The 18737-nt window shown below is 38.4% G+C and overlaps 1 protein-coding gene across 1 annotated transcript in view; it reads right to left on the reverse strand.

Annotated features, from left to right (window-relative positions):
• Positions 1-3560: 3560 nt before the first annotated feature.
• The window catches only part of asic4a (acid-sensing (proton-gated) ion channel family member 4a), an 81459-nt gene continuing 66282 nt past the window's right edge, over positions 3561-18737 (reverse strand). Inside the window, exons 2-10 of the mRNA XM_058623304.1 lie at positions 17585-17729; positions 17066-17193; positions 16781-16934; positions 11561-11614; positions 9685-9838; positions 7996-8087; positions 7726-7805; positions 6636-6746; positions 3561-5449 (exon numbers count right to left, since the gene is read on the reverse strand). Of these exons, the coding sequence (XP_058479287.1) occupies positions 5324-5449; positions 6636-6746; positions 7726-7805; positions 7996-8087; positions 9685-9838; positions 11561-11614; positions 16781-16934; positions 17066-17193; positions 17585-17729 (1044 nt within the window). The 3' untranslated portion in view covers positions 3561-5323. The remainder of the gene's footprint in view (positions 5450-6635; positions 6747-7725; positions 7806-7995; positions 8088-9684; positions 9839-11560; positions 11615-16780; positions 16935-17065; positions 17194-17584; positions 17730-18737) is intronic.

An 18737-nucleotide genomic window follows, 5' to 3' on the forward strand; every position in this document is an offset into this window, starting at 1 on the left:
TCCCCCTTTGTGAGTGGTTTTTATTTTTTTGTACTACAGCTACAGAATCCAGTTTGTCCTTTAGGTGTCAGCAGAAGTGCACGTTTACGGCTCCTCGACCGGCTGCCGAGTCATGAACGTGTAGAAATCCCATTTTGATTGCAAATGATAGAGTCGTCTCACCGGTGTTCCCTTAGCATGTGCTCAGTAAGGCCGGCAGCTCACATTCCTTCTCAAGTCAGACCAGAGTTATTCCTGATGTCTGGGGTTGGGTAAAAACAGGGAAAACGTTGCAACTGTAATTACAGCTTTAGTTATTTCAGGGGTCCGTATGCAGTACCCTGAGGCATGCTGTAAAACCACATAACTACAGAGCAGCTGGGAGTTAATTGTAAGCCATTATTTTGTACTTCGTTTTACGTTAAATCCCAGGACTTTCTCCTCCCACACGGGGACACGGTTGTTTCATGTTCTCTGAGATCTGGCACCAGAAAATGTCGTTTATTTATCCCAACAATTTGGGTTCAACTGGAGGGTGTTAAACGGCAAAATCAACAGCGTTTCATAGACAAATAAAAATGGTTAATAAATTACTTAAAGGGCTGTTTTTATTTTTTTACCCAAATTGGCCACAAATGAAGAATAAACTGATAATCATTATGATGGTTTGTCTTGTCTGAAAAAACCTGTATTTCTTGGGTGAAGTGGACCTTTAACTTTAGTAATGTCATGTCACCATTTACCTTGTGTGAGATATTCCGTGTCTTCACTCACTCACCTTTCATTTGCTTTCAGTCTCCTTGTAACCTTGTCAGTTGTTTAAAATCACAATATTATAGAAATATGTAGTGAAGAGTTACAAAGTGGACTATGCTCTGGATTTAGCACTGTTTTTATCTAAACTTTAATAGTCATAGTATTTACCATATTTAACATTTATAAAATAGGAACTATTCACAAGATCACACGTCTGTACAAAATGTAAGTTTCACTTGTTGCCACAGTGATGGTCCATTACCATTTCTGTCAGATATGGGATGGAATTCCTTATGAATGTCTAACATTCGCTTGCATCACTATATGCACTCTTTATTTTTCTTTTTTCTTCTTCTCGGACGACCATCAGTGCTCGGATATACGAGGGAGTATTAAGGCCAAACTTAAGAGAAAGAACTGAATTTAATCTTTTGAGAATAAAGTCGTAATATTATGAGAATAAAGTCGTAATCTTTCAAGAATAAAGTTGTAACCTTTTAAGAATAAAGTCGTAATCGTTCAAGAATAAAGTCGTAATCTTTCAAGAATAATTATAATATTATGAGAATAAAGTTGTAATCTTTCAAGAAAAAAGTTGTAATCTTTCAAGTATAATTATATTATGAGAATAAAGTCGTAATCTTTCGAGAATAAAGTCGCAATCTTTCAAGAATAAAGTCATAATACTATGAGAATAAAGTCGTAATCTTTTGAGAATAAAGTTGTAATCTTTGAAGAATAAAGTCGTAATCTTTCAAGAATAAAGTTGTAATATTATGAGAATAAAGTCGTAATCTTTCGAGAATAAAGTCGTAATCTTTTGAGAATAAAGTTGTAATATTTTGAGAATAAAGTCATTTATTATTATTCAAGCAAAATCTCGGCTGAAACCTGTGTGGAGCATTTTGTGAAGTTACATTTTGATTAGGGCTTCACAAATAAAGAAATAATTTGAATATGTTTGTCACATCGGCAACACATTATCTTTAGCATCAGGACTTTGAAAAGATTGTGAAAGAAACTGAGTGTGTTTGTAAGAAAGAATCACAAACACAGACGGAGGAAATCACTTGTTACATCTGTGTGCTGCCGCTATTTCATAATAATACACTAGATAATGATAAAAAAGAAACTTTCTTCTCGAAAGATTACATTTTTTTTTGCCTCTTCAGTTTGGCCCTAATACTCATACGTCGTACAGATAAAACATTCTGCTGGGGGGGGGGAAAGGAACAAAATACCAGATATTCAAAACATATTGTCATTGGCTGGTTGCAATAAAATGGATTTTTATGGATAATGCAATAAACACACACACACAGGCTGAATGTCACAGAGCCATAAAAAGGTAGCCTTAAAACTGTGCAAGAATGGACGCAAAGAGCCGAGGCTGGAGGAATTTCAGGAATGCGAGCTACATGTTATCAAGCAGGGACGTTGTTACAGTTACAGACCACCTGCTGCCCACACACACACATACAAACACACACACACACACTGCTTCTCTAACTCAAACTCTTTGTCATCGAATTAACCGTGTCCATGTTTGTGGATACAGACGTCGCCAGGCTGTGTTTTACAGTACCTTCAAAAATTCAAACAATAATTCAGCCTCGTATTCATCTCAGCACACTCGTCTGAGGACAGCTACAATTATTGATGACAGAGGAGGAGATTGTTATGCATGGCCTGTACAGGATGCCATCAGAGACTGTGATTGGGAACCTTTTGAAAATGTCAAAGTGACACATGATTATGAATATTAAGCAGCCATGTATAGCCCATGATTACTTGATGGGAGGGAGAGATTTGACAGATGGACGACTGCTGTGGAATCTCCCCGGCAAGCAAAAGTGATCCATGGTGATGGATCGTTACATTGAAGGATCAGCCATGGAGGCGTAATGATATGAAAACAGGACATTTAGATTGTGGAGCCCAATTAATGCTATGGACGTACTGGTGTTCAGTGAGGACATAGTCTTCGGTATTTACTGTATTTATCCTTTTTCCACTGCATGGATGGAGCACAACACGACTTCCTGCTGCTGTTTTGGGAAGACTTTGTGGGACAAACTGACCAAAAAGATGGAGCTACATTCACTGATAGAGCTGATGATTCAATTCAATTAGGCTAATGAACTAATAAACTACAACAAATGAGTACTTCCATTATTGATTAACCTGTAAATTCATTTTCTTCATTCGTCGAGTAGTTGTTTCATCCAGAAAATGGTGTAAAATGTCAGTGGGAGTGTGTTAAACCTCAAAATGATGACGACGACGTCCCCCAAACAAGACACTCAGTTTACTGTCAGAGAGGAGCATAGAAAATGTTCACATTAATAAGCTGAACTCGGTTCATAAAAAAAGAATTAAATAGATAATCAGAATTTACTTTTTAGCTGCCCTGATTACAACGAAGGAAGATGTGTCACATCATGAAGATAACCTAGAACCAGAGGTGGAAAGTAATGAATCACATTTACTCACGTTACTGTAATTGAGTAGGTTTTTTGTGTATTTGAACTTTTTAAAGTATGTTACTTCACCACATTTTAAATCACATCCGTTACTGATTTAAGAAATGTTGGCCTGAATTGTACTGGAAACTTTGGCAGTGGGTGATGAGGGCAGGTGAATGTTGTGACCTTTGACCCATGTTGACTGATACATTATGTGTTTACATATTTTTAATTTTGTCGGCACTTTAATTTGTAAAATTTGGCCATTAATTGAAAACAATTCACGTGAGATTTGTGTCCCCCTTTTTTGCTGAAGAACAACCTTATTAAAAAAAAAGGAACTCAGTAACTTTTACTCTGAGACCAATACTTTTACTACAACTGCATCTCTATGTGCATGAATTTTTCCATTAGTTCAACTATGAATCAAATCATCACACGTTCCTAGAATAACAGGTCACGTGAAGTTTTGTTACATCCGTGCAGTGAAAAAAGCTGACCTTTCATCACAATAGATGTGATTATGAATGAGACAAGGTATTCTGTATTCACACTCAGTGAACTTGTGCTCTTAATTTCTTTTTTTAGGTTAAAATAAACCATTAAGAATATTTCAGCCTCTGGAACAGTGTTTATACACAGTAAGTCTCCTCTCAGCAGTTGTGGAAATTGATTTTTTTTTTTAACTTTACCACTGCAATAAAACTCTCTCAGCTTCCTTTGCAACTATTCAGTGTCTGTCTAATGTGCACAGTCATGTGTGCAAAATGTTACCGTACACACACACACACACACACACAAAGATGTCAGTTCTACACTGTAAATAGCAGCTACACCTTTACAGTGGCTCTGGCCCACAGCTGAAAGAGATGACTTGGCAAAAAAACGATTTAATTCTGTCTCTTATTGCTTAAGTCAGCTTAAAGTTATGACGCTAACTGAAGTGAACAGTGGATGTGGGCACAAATAAGTGAGAATCATGACAACTGCGTCATAACTGAAAGTATCATACATTCCACATCAATATGCAAAGGATTTGTATCGTTGTTGTCTTGGAAAATGTTTAGGTAGAAAAAAACAAAACACCAACATGTCAAAGAAATGGATTCCTTACAGTTCTGTTACAAATGTATTGATGTGTGGCACTCGGACATGATCTGCATCTTGTTAAGTCTACAGTTATTTGCTACAATCGTGATTTCTATTTGTCATATAAAATACGTTTGTCTTTTTTTAAAATGTATAAATAACTAAAATGACTTGTTATATATATATATAATATTAACGGAATATAAACAACAACAACAATTGTTTTTTTGTTTTTTTTTAACTTTCTCATGTAAAGTTGGACTTTATGTACAGGTACAGTGCTACGATCTAACACCTCAACCACATCCAGACAAACTGTATCGTGTGGAAAGATGCGGCCAAGTACTTCAAGACCAAGGCTCAACATTTCACCCCATACTTTGAAATGGCTGTAACATGAATAAGATCTCTTTACTGAAGTATTCTTCATCTTGTATACAATATAGAACATATAGATAATAGTATCTCTTTAAATAATTACATAATTTATAATGTGTAATGGCTTGGTATGGCACAGAGTTTTTTTTCGTTTTTTTTTATCCCTTGAAATAGAGGAGCAATCGTTTGAGAGCAGATGGATACAGACAGAAAAGAAATCAGAGATGTCAGAGGAAAAAATAAATAAATCATATTTTCCCTTTCTTTTTGAGAATATAAACTGGATCGAGGTGACATGCAGTCCTCCACTTGTTCCCTTGAAGTGATCATGTACCAAAAATTGGTCCTGAAAATCACAAATTGCCCGACTTCACAGGACAACACTGAAAGGAGCCCAATCCAGAGAGGGGGAGGGAGAAAGGGAGAGAGGGAATGATGGGAAAGAGGGAGAAAGAGAGAAAAAGCTGTGTCCAGATTTGTGCCTACATACTGCACATACAAGTGGTTTGTTAGCAGCACAGCTTTGGTTTCTGACTTTGGCTGTAGCTCTTCACTGGTGACAGCAAAGGAATGACAAATATGCCAAGGGTCTGTGATTAATCTCACAGACAGCTCATATCTTTTGTTGTCACCAGGACTGGAAATGATGGCCGGCTCTAGCAAGCAAAGTCCTCAAACACCCCGTGGTGTCCGGTGTGATGGTGGTGAGGGTGGTGGTGGTTGGGGAGAATCGTGTTGGCGTACGCCCCCTCGGGGTGATTTCGTGTCATGTCATGAGGCTCCTGTGGGAAGCAGATGAAAGAAGATCTTTTCTTTAAAAAAAATATATAAAAAAAAAGCGTTCACACATTTTCTGCATTAAAACTGCAGCATATATCTGTGTAAAATTACTAAAGATTAATTAATCTATTCATCTTCTACCGCTTTATCCTCCACATGAGGGTCATGGTGTCAATCCCAGCTGACATAGGGTGAAAGGTGGGGGAACACCGTGGACAGGTCACCAGTCCATCACAGGGCCACTTAGAGACAAACAACCATCCACAATAATGGTCAATTTAGAGTGTCCAATCTGCCAAATGCCCAAATCTGCATGTTTTCGGACTGTGGAAGGAAACTGGACACACACACACGGCGAGAACATGCACACTCCAGGCCTTGTTCCGTCCGGGTCGCAAATCTGGGTCTTCTTGCTGCAAAGGCAAATCACTACACTACACCAACTGTGGCCCCATATAAAAAATTCATATCATAAAAAAAGGAAAGTGAGAAAACACAAAGACGTGCCCATGAAAAGTTTCAGAAGTGAATTCTGCTGCTCAAAAAAACTCCCTCAGGCAGGTGTGACAGTATTGCTCAAGTTAAGATCTCAACATACAAATAATGTTAAATCATTTGTGTTCATGAAGTCACCAAACAGAATAACAACATACAACAACAACAAATTCACCAAAAGTTACACACTGCAGCTTTCAGTACAGAGCTGGGCCTCACTTAGCCCAAATGCGGTTTGCTAAACAGACGGTGTGAACCAGTGTGTCTCAACCTGAAAACAAAGATGAGTGAAATCCGATTTTACAGCATCCACATGCAACCAAGACTGCGATAATTGAATTGTAATAAAACAGATTTTTACTTTCCCTAGCTGACTCGTTATAAATGAAAACTCTGTCACTGCAGCTCCTGTTTGTCGCATCGAATTACAGTTAGATGTGCGACAAGAAAGCTAATGAAACAAAATAAGCATCCAAGACAATGTAATGCAAGTCAATTCAGCTCCGGGGGGAGATTAATTAGCAACATTACAATCTTCATTATTATTATAAGAGTGGAAAAACACATTAATTTGCTTTTCCCTAAATTACTCTCTTGTCATTCTCCAATGCAGCGACAGTGCTGCAGGGAAAGCTGTACACTTGACACGAAAACAGTGTCATTTGTTAGTAAAACAGAGTGTACGTGCTGTACCTTTGCTTTCATTTCCTCCACACCCACTGTTGCGACAGTGCTGCTCTGCTGCTGAATCTTCTTCTCCTCTTTCTGCGGTCTGACCAGGCGCTGTAGCCGGCGCTTGGTCACCTTGTAGCACAGAGAACACAGCACAGGGAGGGTGAAAGAGAGTTTATTCATCATCATGTGTGCATTCAATTTGACCCCCTCACATTTGGCTTTATTCACACATGTATGACAGGCAGCCGGTGACAAAGCGCTAGTCTGGTCCATATTATAACACAATATTCCACCATGATGTCGCAATGAAGATATTCATGATGACATTTCACAGAATTTCAAAGTAAAAGAGCTTGTTTGGATATGGAATGATGTATACTTCACAATAATAACACATTATGGTGTGAAATAAACCTATTATTAAATACATTTTAAATTAAGTTGTTAATAGTAACATGGGTAACATTTAAAAATGCGATAATTACAACCATATGTATTATTATTACTATTATGAAAATATTGCTAGTAAACATATATATTGTTATATTTCTATCACCTCGCTGGCAGCTGAGCCTCAGCCACACAGTACCATGTTTTCATTATAACATGATATTACAGTAAGCGGTGGGCCGTGTGTAATCGATTGGGGGCCCACAGGTGGCCCACAGGCCGCCAGTTTGACACCTCTGCTTTAAAGGGATAGAGCTGAGGCAGGAGTTCATTTCATGATGAGCGTTAGAAGCATGTCCTCAGCACAGGCCTGAGCGGATATTACTGTCTCCTGCCTGGAAATCTAATGAAACTTCTCACATGCATAACAAGTGATAACATTGACACTGTGAGATGTTCACATGATAATATCCGGAAAGAAATCCTGATAAACACTAACACACTCTGTGGTTAACATTTACAAAAAAAAAAAAAAGAAAAATCAATATGGAGGAAAATTAAAATAGATGACAGTGCACTGATGTGTTTTGTAAATAGGGACTGTTGATTATAACAAAGTAGGACAATAGCTGTTAATTATTTCTAATTATTGCACAGCAGCGTTCTCATTCCGCATTGTGATTGACTGTGTGTGTGCGGACCGCCATGAACACTGTACCTCGTAGATATAATCCAGTATTTCTAAGACTGTCAGGATGCTGGCTCCGATGAATAAGCCCATCTGTCCTCCAATGTCACCTGAAAAAGAGAGTGTACTCACAGAAGAAGCACAAAAGACACCGCGCCAAAGCTTTTCCCACTTTTCCCTGCTAATATCAATGAGAGGTGAGTGCTGCTATTACAACAACACCTGTCACTCCGGCAATCAGCAGCAGATCTGTATGTTTTTTTCAGAGATTGCAAAGAAAAACATGAAAGAAACTCTTACCTAATAAACCTGCGACATCATAGGCTTTCTTTTGCTCAATAGTTTCATAGTTCAGAGCTTCAAAGAAGATGTCCAAGACCAGGAAGTTGTCTCTGGAAAAACAAGCAGAGAGTGGACGGACGGCGTAGAAAACAAAGTCATTTGACAAAAAAAACTGTACCACACTAAGTCAACGCTATGCACACTGTAAATTGCCATCATGGGATTGTGAGGCCTAAAGCGCTTTACACAGTTCTAAGCAGCCAACGTGAGATAATGAGGTGTTTCTGGGGTTTAACTGAAATGAGGAGAAAAACACCGGCAGTCTGCTCTGTCATCACCATGTCTCTGATCTCTGTGGATTTACACAAAAAATATTTACCAATATTAAAGTGTTAAAGTGTTTACTTTAAACTATGTTCCCAATGATTAGGAATGAAAGGAGTGAAATGCACATTAGTTCAGTCAGATCACACAAATGAACTTAAAAATACAAGCTCTAAAATTTCTGGAACTGATTCAGTTTAAAACCGTGCAAGTAATATTCAAAGCAAGAAATAATTTACTTCCAAACTAAATAGAGACATTGTTGTTCAGAGAGACAAGGGGCATATAATTTATGAGGGAACCTAAATGTAAAAATGCAGTGTGCCAGGACAACTTTAAAATGTACAGTATGTGTATTTCAGTCTCGGGGGTCAAATTATGGAACCGTCCTAAAAACATAAATCAGTTTTAAAGAATATATAAAATACAAATTTTAAATAAACATAAGGTTGAAGAACAGCAGTTTAATCCAGGAGGGTAATGGAAATGTTTAAAGCCAGACGTATTCTTGTGTTGTACTGAGAACATTAATAACTTTGCATAAAATACTGTAAATATGTAAATATTTGGTGATGGGATAAAGCAGTCTATAAACTGAGTTGTGTGTAACAGGAATGGGGTAGTTACGTATAAGTTTATACTTCTGCCTACTCCTTTTCAAACATGTAACGATAGCTAGCCAGATAGCTAGCTCGTGCTATAGCTATCTAGCTAACTAGCTACCATCTATCTATCTATCTATCTATCTATCTATCATATTGTTATTATCATCAATATGAGTTTTGACTTTCATTGCACCTACTAATGTGTTCAGTAGAAAAACAAAAAAGATAAAGGTTTTTAGAAAGAGACAAGTTTGAATTATTATTACACTGCGTCGGCAAAGTCGTGTACAAATGTGGAATTGAATTCCTAAAATGTCATAATAATCTACGTCTTAGACCTTGATTCTCTTTTTCATACAGGAATTTTACTGTGACAGTGGCACTAGGAAAGAGTAGAGGTCAAAATGTTCCATTTTGTGTTCACCGGTTTGTGACACAGACACATAGACGATCGAGGAGATGTAAAAATGACTAGCTAGTGTCGATTCAGCGGTAAAAATTTAAATAACAGCAATAAACTAACAACCTGTCTCCTCAACACAACCAAACAAACGTATAATACTGTAAGTATTTACTACTCGTGTGTGTGGTCCCTGACAATCAGCCTCCCATTACCACACGAAATATAAATTGATGTATGTATAAAAACCATGATTGATTTTTTGTTTATGGTTGTTTGCGATTACAGTCTAGAGGTCACAGTTTATAGTCCTTTTTATTGAACACCACATCATTGCACATAAGTGACTTTAGTCTTGTCGAAGGCTCGCCGCCGTACCTGATGTACTCCTCTGACTTGTCATATTTCCTGGAGAGATAGCGAGCCGAGCCCTTGCTGGGGATTTTAACCATGGAGAGTTCTTTACCGTAGCGGGTGAGATTACAGGGTGTCTCACAGGGACAAGTGTCCCCGCTGTTCTTCTGTAGCTGTGCTGCAAACACAGTGGAAACAGGGGTTTAATAGATATATAACGTGGGCCTGGTTGTTGGCAGAAACAACAAAGACATAAACATACATGATAGGACACAGAATCTCAAGACAAAACCAACCTGTAATTACATATTTTTTCTGTGTTGTGTATTCACTACAGCTTGTGCTAGTAGTAAAGGACGTTTTTGTGTCAGCATTCCACCTCCAGAATATTTGTGGACATCGAGACAGTTTGATCCGGCCCGTGGGGCAATTCATAAATAAATAAATATATACCTAAATAAATAATCAATGGCACTTTGGTGGAGTCTCATGTCCAGCTGGCACTTTCCCACAAACAGACCAAACTCTGAAAGAGACAGTGTTACACCGGCAGGATTTGCGGTGAAGCCACGCTCTGGTTTTTTGACAGAAAGAAGAGGTTTTCACTAACAACAGGAAGCCCAATGTGGCATCCGAGTATGCGGATAGGTTTGCAAAAACTACAGCAGTGTTTTGGACTCGAGAGGTTAGTGTGATATATGCGTTCAATAACTTTGTATGGCCCTCAAAAGGGAAATGGCCCTTGATAAGAAATAAGTTCCCCACTCCTGGTGGTGAATAAGTGCTTTTTCAGGTAATGTGGGAACATTCTCTCTAGAGCCAGTGTTTAGTTTTTGCCCCCATATAGTTTTAATGTAACAAATTGATTATAGCTTATAAAAGACAAAATGTGCAAAAACAAAACTGGCAATATCTAGTTTTATAGACTTAGTGTGCCATATGAGTATTCAAAGAGAAATATACAGGTTTCTCTTTTTTTAAATATTAACAAAAAGATTTATTAGTCAAAGCGCATTTACAGTTTTTTGTTGCTCTGAGAATAAATAATGAAGTAAATGCTACAGTGATTGTTGGCTTGCAAACAATTAACATGCATGCAAAAAAACAAACACTATGTACACAGGATTGTAAATACTGTTTTCTATTTTCTATTTCCAAATTCTCAATATATTCAGCCCAAACAAAGAGAAGCAGAGGGAGCAATTAATGCAGTAATTATAATTTAATGATTTATATATTTCACAAGTGATTATCTTATTTATATGCAGGAGCAGACACGGCACATTTTCTTTGTCTTTGTTTTGTAAGAACAAAACACCTTTACAATATAAATATACAAATTATGTTTTCATGGAGAGGGGAATTTATTCACACTATTTGAGTCGGTACTATGACATCACATGAATATGGCCTTACTTTATAAGATATATCTAAGGTTTCATTCTGCCATATTTCAAATGGGTTTTGAAGAGAGCCATAATTAAATGTCTGGCTTATTTTGGCTCAGAGATGATAATTGTACTTATACATTTGGCATAAAAATGTCCCCTTTTTTTACTGCAACTCTCGTGCCTTTGAAAGTAAGGCACCTTGGTTCAGTCACAGTCTGCTGAAGGGGAGTGAAGCTGGAGTCAAAAAACCGAGGGTGGGGTGTGGAAGGGGTGCAGAGACACAGCAACGGAGCCTTGTTTAAATATTAACATTGGAACAATAGCGACGGAACAGCCATCAAGCTCTAAAGTGACTAAATCACAGTGAGGAAAAGTCATTTTGAAATATCTAGTCTACCTCCAGGTATTTGTATTACAGAGAAAAAAAAGCCCTTATTATATTTAGTGATTGTGTTTCCATTTCCCATCTATTGTAATGAGAAAAGAAATGAAGGAAGATTGTTTCTTACCGAGTGCTTTGTCAACACAGTTGATTTTACTGGGAGGGCAGATATCTGCAGTTCCTGGAGAGGAGAAACAGAAAATGAGTCTGATCAATCAGAAACAAAATGATCAGTGACCCATATCTGCTGCAATGAGGAGCCGCGGCAGTGAACAACACGCCACAGCTTATCATTCGTCTCCAAATGAAGGCAGTAAAAAATGAGGACGGGTTTGCATCCATAGAGACTGGACCGTCTTGGACGTTTGTCCTTGATGGCACTGAGAAATGGAGCATGCTGGCTGGCTCCACCCGGGAGGCATATTTAGAAAGTCTTTAAAAAACAATCAATGAGTCACTTCCTCGCTGACTCACACACTGAACCAGACCATTAGTGACAGGTATTCATCAGAAACACAATTAATTTGCAAAAGGTGCATTTGTTTGCTGTTTTAATTTCAAATAATATCTCATGACTGGAGGAGTGAGTCACTGTCCGCTTATTTCTAAACATCTTCCTTTATGATTTTGTGAATAAACAGAGAAGAAATGCTTTGATTTAATACCCATATTATAGCAATAAACATTACTATCAGACAGAAGAAGGACTTGGAGTTGTGTGTGGAGGCAAAAGCAGTACAGCGTCTGTGTATGTTGTCTACATATGAAGCGCAAAAACAACTTAATGGTGTTTTTGTTTTTTTTTGAAGTGGTCATCCGGATACAGAAATAGAGTGGAACAATAAAAAATTTAACATCAGCCCAAAATATCTGGGGAAAACACAGTTTTGCTTCAACGCCACAGAGTGCAGGAAATATATGTGGATAGATAAAATGTTTTATTACTTTGTGGCCATTACTACTATTAATGGCCACAAAGGCAACCACAAGCTCCTCAGATAAAGTTGCAAATGTAAAAAGTTGCATTTGTGATATCCAACAAACCATTACATGATGATACCAGCTGTCAGTCCCACTGGTGTCCACTTATATGTGCCGTACTTTAGTCTTTATTTATACTTTTTATTTATTGAAAATGTGCTACTGAAAAACAACCGAAACTCGGATTCCTCAAGAAAATGTTTACTGACATCATAGATCAAATGTCGCCTGGCTGAAGCCAAACTACATCACAGTCTCATGTAAGATAGAGTATAATGACATTTTTCCATGATACAGGTCTAGCACGACTCGGTTTGACTCTACGCGGTTTGGTATCAGGCACATCGTTACTTTAGTACCTCTTTAACGTGGCGGGATCGTCATTGCACGGCTGCACAAAACTGCAGTGACGTCGGTTGTTTTTTTGATGTACTGAATCGTTGGAATCAACGAATTGTTAATGTTTTGCTTCATTAGCAAACTAGAAGAGTACATTCTGTTTTTTATACGATCTCTAGGTGATAACAATTACACAAGAACAACAAAATATGATCTGGTGGCTTAAACTGACAATTTGAAACAACAAACTATAAAAAAAACACTAAAGTGGAAAAACTAGGAGCGACAGACTGTGTTGGATTATGTAAACACATGCTAATGAGAATCTGCTGCTGTGTGAAGACGACAGTAAACAGTTGGATTATGAGAGTGAGTCCTACAAAGAAATGGATTACCAAAACAAATGTGTGCTGTTTCTCTCATAAATAATAATAATGAAAAAAATTCTGAGTGACACAAATCTGAATCTGCTGCTATGGCTACAGACAACTGCCGGAAGACAAAACAACATAAAAAAAAAAAAAAAAAGTTTTAGGCACAGGTCTCTTAATTTCTCATTGACAAGGTGTTGTCACATTGAGGCTGTTAAAGATTTCAATTCACAAGTTAGCCTCATGCTCCTCTGGCAATCAGTGAAAATAAATGTGTTCTGAATGAAAATCAGTGCAACAGGATGTTTTATTCACTACTGATAATTGCAGTCAACTAATGCGAGCTGACCAAAGGCCACACAAAAGCTGCAGTGTTTAATACATCTGATATAATAAATATCATATTTGATGTTATACTTCACCATGGAATGCAACATGCTTCTGCTCCCCTAAACAACTTGGCTCTGTTAACACTCCTTATTATATTTCCTCTGTCCATTTTGGTGTATTTGTCTCATTCATTTGAAAAACTGCTGCAATTAAGTTTCTTTTCTTTCAAAGTTGCAATTTCTTCACGCTCAATAATTATCGTGATAAAATGTCAGAGTTTTACGTCCAAATAAAAGTTGAAGAAACCAGATAATTGTAGTTTTCCACCTCCAGACATTTTTGAAAATCTGAGGCAGGCGAATCATAAACATTATATTAATATGTATACAAGCTTTGTTATATTGATATTGCAGGAAATTATATCATATACTGTAGATGTAAATGTAAATATTGGTTTACATGGGTATGAGCCAAAAAAGGACATAGAAGTAAAGGGAAAAATAATAAAAGTTTTGTGAGTTCACAGCCATATTTTTATACTTTCCAAAAAACCTTAAGCCAACTCAGACATAGGCCTTGTTTAGACTGCAGTCTAAATCCAATTTTTAAGCATTGCTCGATTATATCTAGCTTGATTTTTTGGCATTTTCTGGACAATATGGACATGGGCAGATCGGACCAGTATATACTGTTGGTCAGTTGGTCAGGAAGATCAGATTGTGATCTGGATATGCTTACACATCTGATTTGGGCTGCAGTCTAAACAAAGCCTTAGTCACTCTGCAGTGGACAAAAAGTAAAGTCCACCTCACAACCTGTTGACATCAAACAATTAGCAGTGATTTGTCTTTGCACATCAGAACACCAGCCTGTAAATGGGAGCCGTATAAACTGTATTATAATCGGAAGAGATCTCCTTTGTCAAAACTCTACCTTCAGTTTCTAGTGTGTGGGTTTAGGTCTTTATTAAAACTAAGTATAAACTCTCACACCCAGTTGTCTTCTCATATGAATCCCCCTTATGTTTTAACTTTGTGACTAAGTGGAGCTGCAAATGTCAGGTGCGCTGTGTAAATATGGAAATGATTCATGCAAACATTCAAAGTTTTCCTGCTGTAACTTCAAATAGATCGCTACAAATATGCTTACTTATTAGACATGTCAGTCAAAGTGCCTGCATTTACGGACTCAGACTCCATGGACTCAAGACCTTTTTCAATTTGCTTTTGGATGAAAATAAAGCCGACTAATTAAACATTCATAGACTCTAACTGGCGTGGAAATTAAGATGGATGGTAACTGTTACTATGCAATGTAAGACCCAATCAAACAAATAAAGCAAACAAAGGAAGAACATAAACACCAAAAAGACGGATCCAATTTAAGTGACCAGTTTGCCATTGAAAACAAAGGCCATAGTGGTGGCTGCTAGGATGGTTTTTGGCTTGATTTGTGCAAAAATGGATTGTCCAATCTTTTCAAATAAGATGATTTATTCTCTTGTACTCCTGTGAGTTTTAAATTAAAAAATGAATCCAAATAAATCGTTTTCCTATGTGACAAGTAGTGGCGGCTTGTCGATAGAGGCGCCGCCCCACCTGTTCTTCACTGGTGCTACACGAAGAAGAAGAAGAATAAGAATAAGAGACTTTCATTGATTTTAAAACATTCTTTTTAAATGAGCAAGATAAATGTTGTACAGTTACTGAGAGAATGGATGTTCTGCTGTGAAAATGTAGATGTGAAATGTTCTCTACATTGTCTAAAGACGTGTAGAAGAGAAGGAAGATGGAAAAAGAAAGTTGACTTGACTGAGAGGAGAACACTGCAGGAGAAGCGAGAGCAGCCACACATCAAACATCTGCTGTTATTCCCTGTTTACATGTGAGTTTTTGCTGTTTTCATTGTCATTAATTATAGATGGTTCACGGGTGATTCTTTTTTTTTTTACTTTAATACCACATGCATACAATTATATATAGATTCATTTATCAAACATTGCATTGCTGTCTGTTTTAGTCTGTAACATTCATGTTATATAATGCGCACATTTGCTGTTGTCATAATTTCTCATTTTTAATTGGGTGAGATAGTTTGCCATGTTTTTTTTTAAAAAAGTGTAGGGTCTAGGTTTTTAACATACTCTTGCATTTTTAATTAAGCTTCATTTTAATGTAGAAATGACACTTGAAGCAATGCCGTACTGTAAACTACACTTTCACACACTGATGTGTGAACGTGTAGTTTCATGTGTCACTGGCCACAGAGCTGAAGAGCAAACCCACTCCAGACAGCAAGCATCAAGGTCAGGCCACCCAAATTATATTTGCACCTCTGCTGCAAACGTTCAAGTGGCCTGAAAATGATGAAAGTCGGTAACATCATGCAAATACTGCTCTGGCTGCTTTTTCCATCATGTGAGATCACACTGTTTTAATAACTGGAATAATAATACTGGAAACTAGTAACTGTGATCTCCCGATTTAACTTTTGTTACTGTAAATATGAAAGTGAATGAATGTTGAATTGTTTAAACCATAAGCTGTATATGAAAAAAGGGTTAGTTTTCTGGTGTGAGAAGTGAAGCTCAAGGAGTGGGATGGAAGTAGTGGTTAGCCACCAGGGGCGATTGTAAGTCTATGGGAACATTTTGTTTCAGGTCTTCTCCAATAGCACATGACGTCAAATTTGTAAATTATCTTCCCATTTAGGGCCACACAGTGGATTAACGGCTTTTACTGTTGCCTGAAGGCAAAAAGACACGGGTTCAGATCAGACGGAGGGACTTTCTGTTTAAAATGTGCATGTTCTCCCTGTGTGAGCATGGGCTTTCTCTGGGTTCTCCGGTTTCCTCCCACAGTCCGTACGAAAACATGCAGAGGTTCATTGACAACACTAAATTGACCATAGATGTGAACGTGAGAGTGAATGGCTGTTTGTTTCTGTATGTTGACCCTGCGATGGACTGGTGAGTTGTCCAGACAATTAATTTGCTCATTTAAAAGAAAACAGACTATAAATTGTGGCACATATCTGATTGACAGCTGGTATCATGCAATAGGAGACATCTGTGGATTTCCAGTTGCAAAAACTATCATGGCGTTGGTCAAATCATGAATCGTGAGGTTTCAAATGGGAGTTTGCTTTGCATCCAGAAGACTACATTGAATTTTATATACCGTTTTGTTGTTGCAAATCATGTAATTTCATGACCTTGCCATAAAACACGATGTGTCTTTTGTTTCAAGCATTCTCACTACATGATGTTTCATAATGAACTGATTATGAGGCTCAGTGTAAATAGACGGGGGGGGGTGTGGTCTTACCAGGCATATGAACCATCCTGCATTTGCACACTCGCAGGACCTCGTTGGTCTCACACAGCAAGTGACAGGCACTGATGCTGTATTTGTCGTATCCTGGGAACTTCTCTTTGCTGGAGGAGCGGCAGTTCCCCCAGGGCTGGGGCAGGTAGGTCAGCTAAGCACACAGAGATTTATTAGAACCCAGCCTCAACCACCAGGGGCCAACAATTTTAGGAAGAGCGGGAGTCTAGATTGTTGGTGGGGGAGGGGAGACAGAGAAGGTATACCGTGATAAAGAAGACCTACCCTCTGCTCCTGACATGAGACAAAGGTCTGGAAGCCTGGAGAGACACCAAAGCCCAGCTGGTGGATGTAGGGAGGCTCGTCTTGACTGTGGATCTGAACTCGTATGCCAGCCTCCAGGGATGTCTCATCTCCAGGATGAAACAGAGCACGAACACGAAGCGTTGCAAAGGGAGAGAACAAGGGAATTTCAGATTGCTGCCTCATCTGACAGCTCGAACTCAGTTTGATGTTAACTGCAAACCATATTTCAGTCATGTTTGGGAAATAAGCCAGCAGGGAATTATAATATGTGACAACTAGAATGCAAGCACAAGTCTGAGGCAATATATATTTTGCCCATGAATACTCCTTTCACAAATCGGAATTTTCAGGGTGCAAGAATGCAATCAAAAGCTGCATTATTTACAGGATGTAACCCAGAGAAATAGATCCAGGTTCTTTCTTTTTTTTTCATTTTTACCCCAGCAGAGGGATCACATGCTAGTAGGATTACAATGGACAAATAGTTTGGAGGCTTACTTGTCTCTCTCCAGATGGGCAGATATTCATCCTGCTGTATATCCAGCATGATCTCCAGACCGTTCCCCATTCCGCCCTGCTTGGTTTTCCTGGATGTGCTCTTGTTGCCATTAAAAGTGTAGCATTTCCCATATCTGGTGTAAACCTGAAAGAGCACAGATTCACATCATGACCATCACCATAAACATGACAACGTCCACATGCCGGGTGACACAAACTTGTACTCACAGGGAATTAATGTGAAGGCACAGAAATAAATTAACAATCAGCCTCTTGTTAGCTGCTGCAGAATATTACCCACACATCTCGGGCTGCAGTCGCTTATGGACTTTGATAAGATGCATGTGAATGAATTCCCCAGCAGCCACTGCACGGACCCTGCACAAAGCTGCTCAGTAGTTTTACCCTGCCACTGAGACATCAAATGGCATAAGAGATGCTTTAATCTTCCCTCAAAAGAAAACAAAAGACAATAAGAGAGAGAGAGGTCGCTTTAAATGAGCTATCACATCACCACCTATCAGATGAGCTGTCTCTGAGGGGGACACATCATCTCTTTGTGTATGCCTCTCATCTTAACTTCTGCACTGCAGAAAATATCCATCTTAAAAGCCATTTATCCGTTTCCTCCTCAGAGTATTCAAGGCACAGCCTGTGATCCACATGGTTTCTGTCGTCCCAGTACCTGGGAACTCGCCCGCACTCCTTGACCTGTCTTATATTATATTCTAAAGAAACACATACACAGGACACATTATGACACATAACTCTCTGCAGGTCCAGTCAGAATTAAACAAGGATGGCAGCTGTGTTAAAATTTGGATTTCTCACCATGTGGCAGTATGTGTCAGGCAGCCTTTCAAAAAAAGGAGAAAACATCAAACGCAGTGTGAGGAATGAATTACTGCCGGACATTTACATGTAAATGAACGTCTGTCACATTCAAACCCTTTGCCAAACCAGTTCGCACAATGCTGATGAAGTCTAAGTGCTGCGGGTGAATTTCTGTATTTCACAGCGAATTGGAAATTCAAAATCTGGTGTCTGCGGTGACGTTATCCACACTGAGCACCGTTAGCGATGATTTCACGTCAACCACGAGCTGGAAAGGGACACAAACACATAATTGTGTGTGCCACAGTAACTAGGAGTA

Source organism: Solea solea, chromosome 2 (assembly GCF_958295425.1).
Source record: "Solea solea chromosome 2, fSolSol10.1, whole genome shotgun sequence".
NCBI classification, from domain to species: Eukaryota; Metazoa; Chordata; class Actinopteri; order Pleuronectiformes; family Soleidae; genus Solea; species Solea solea.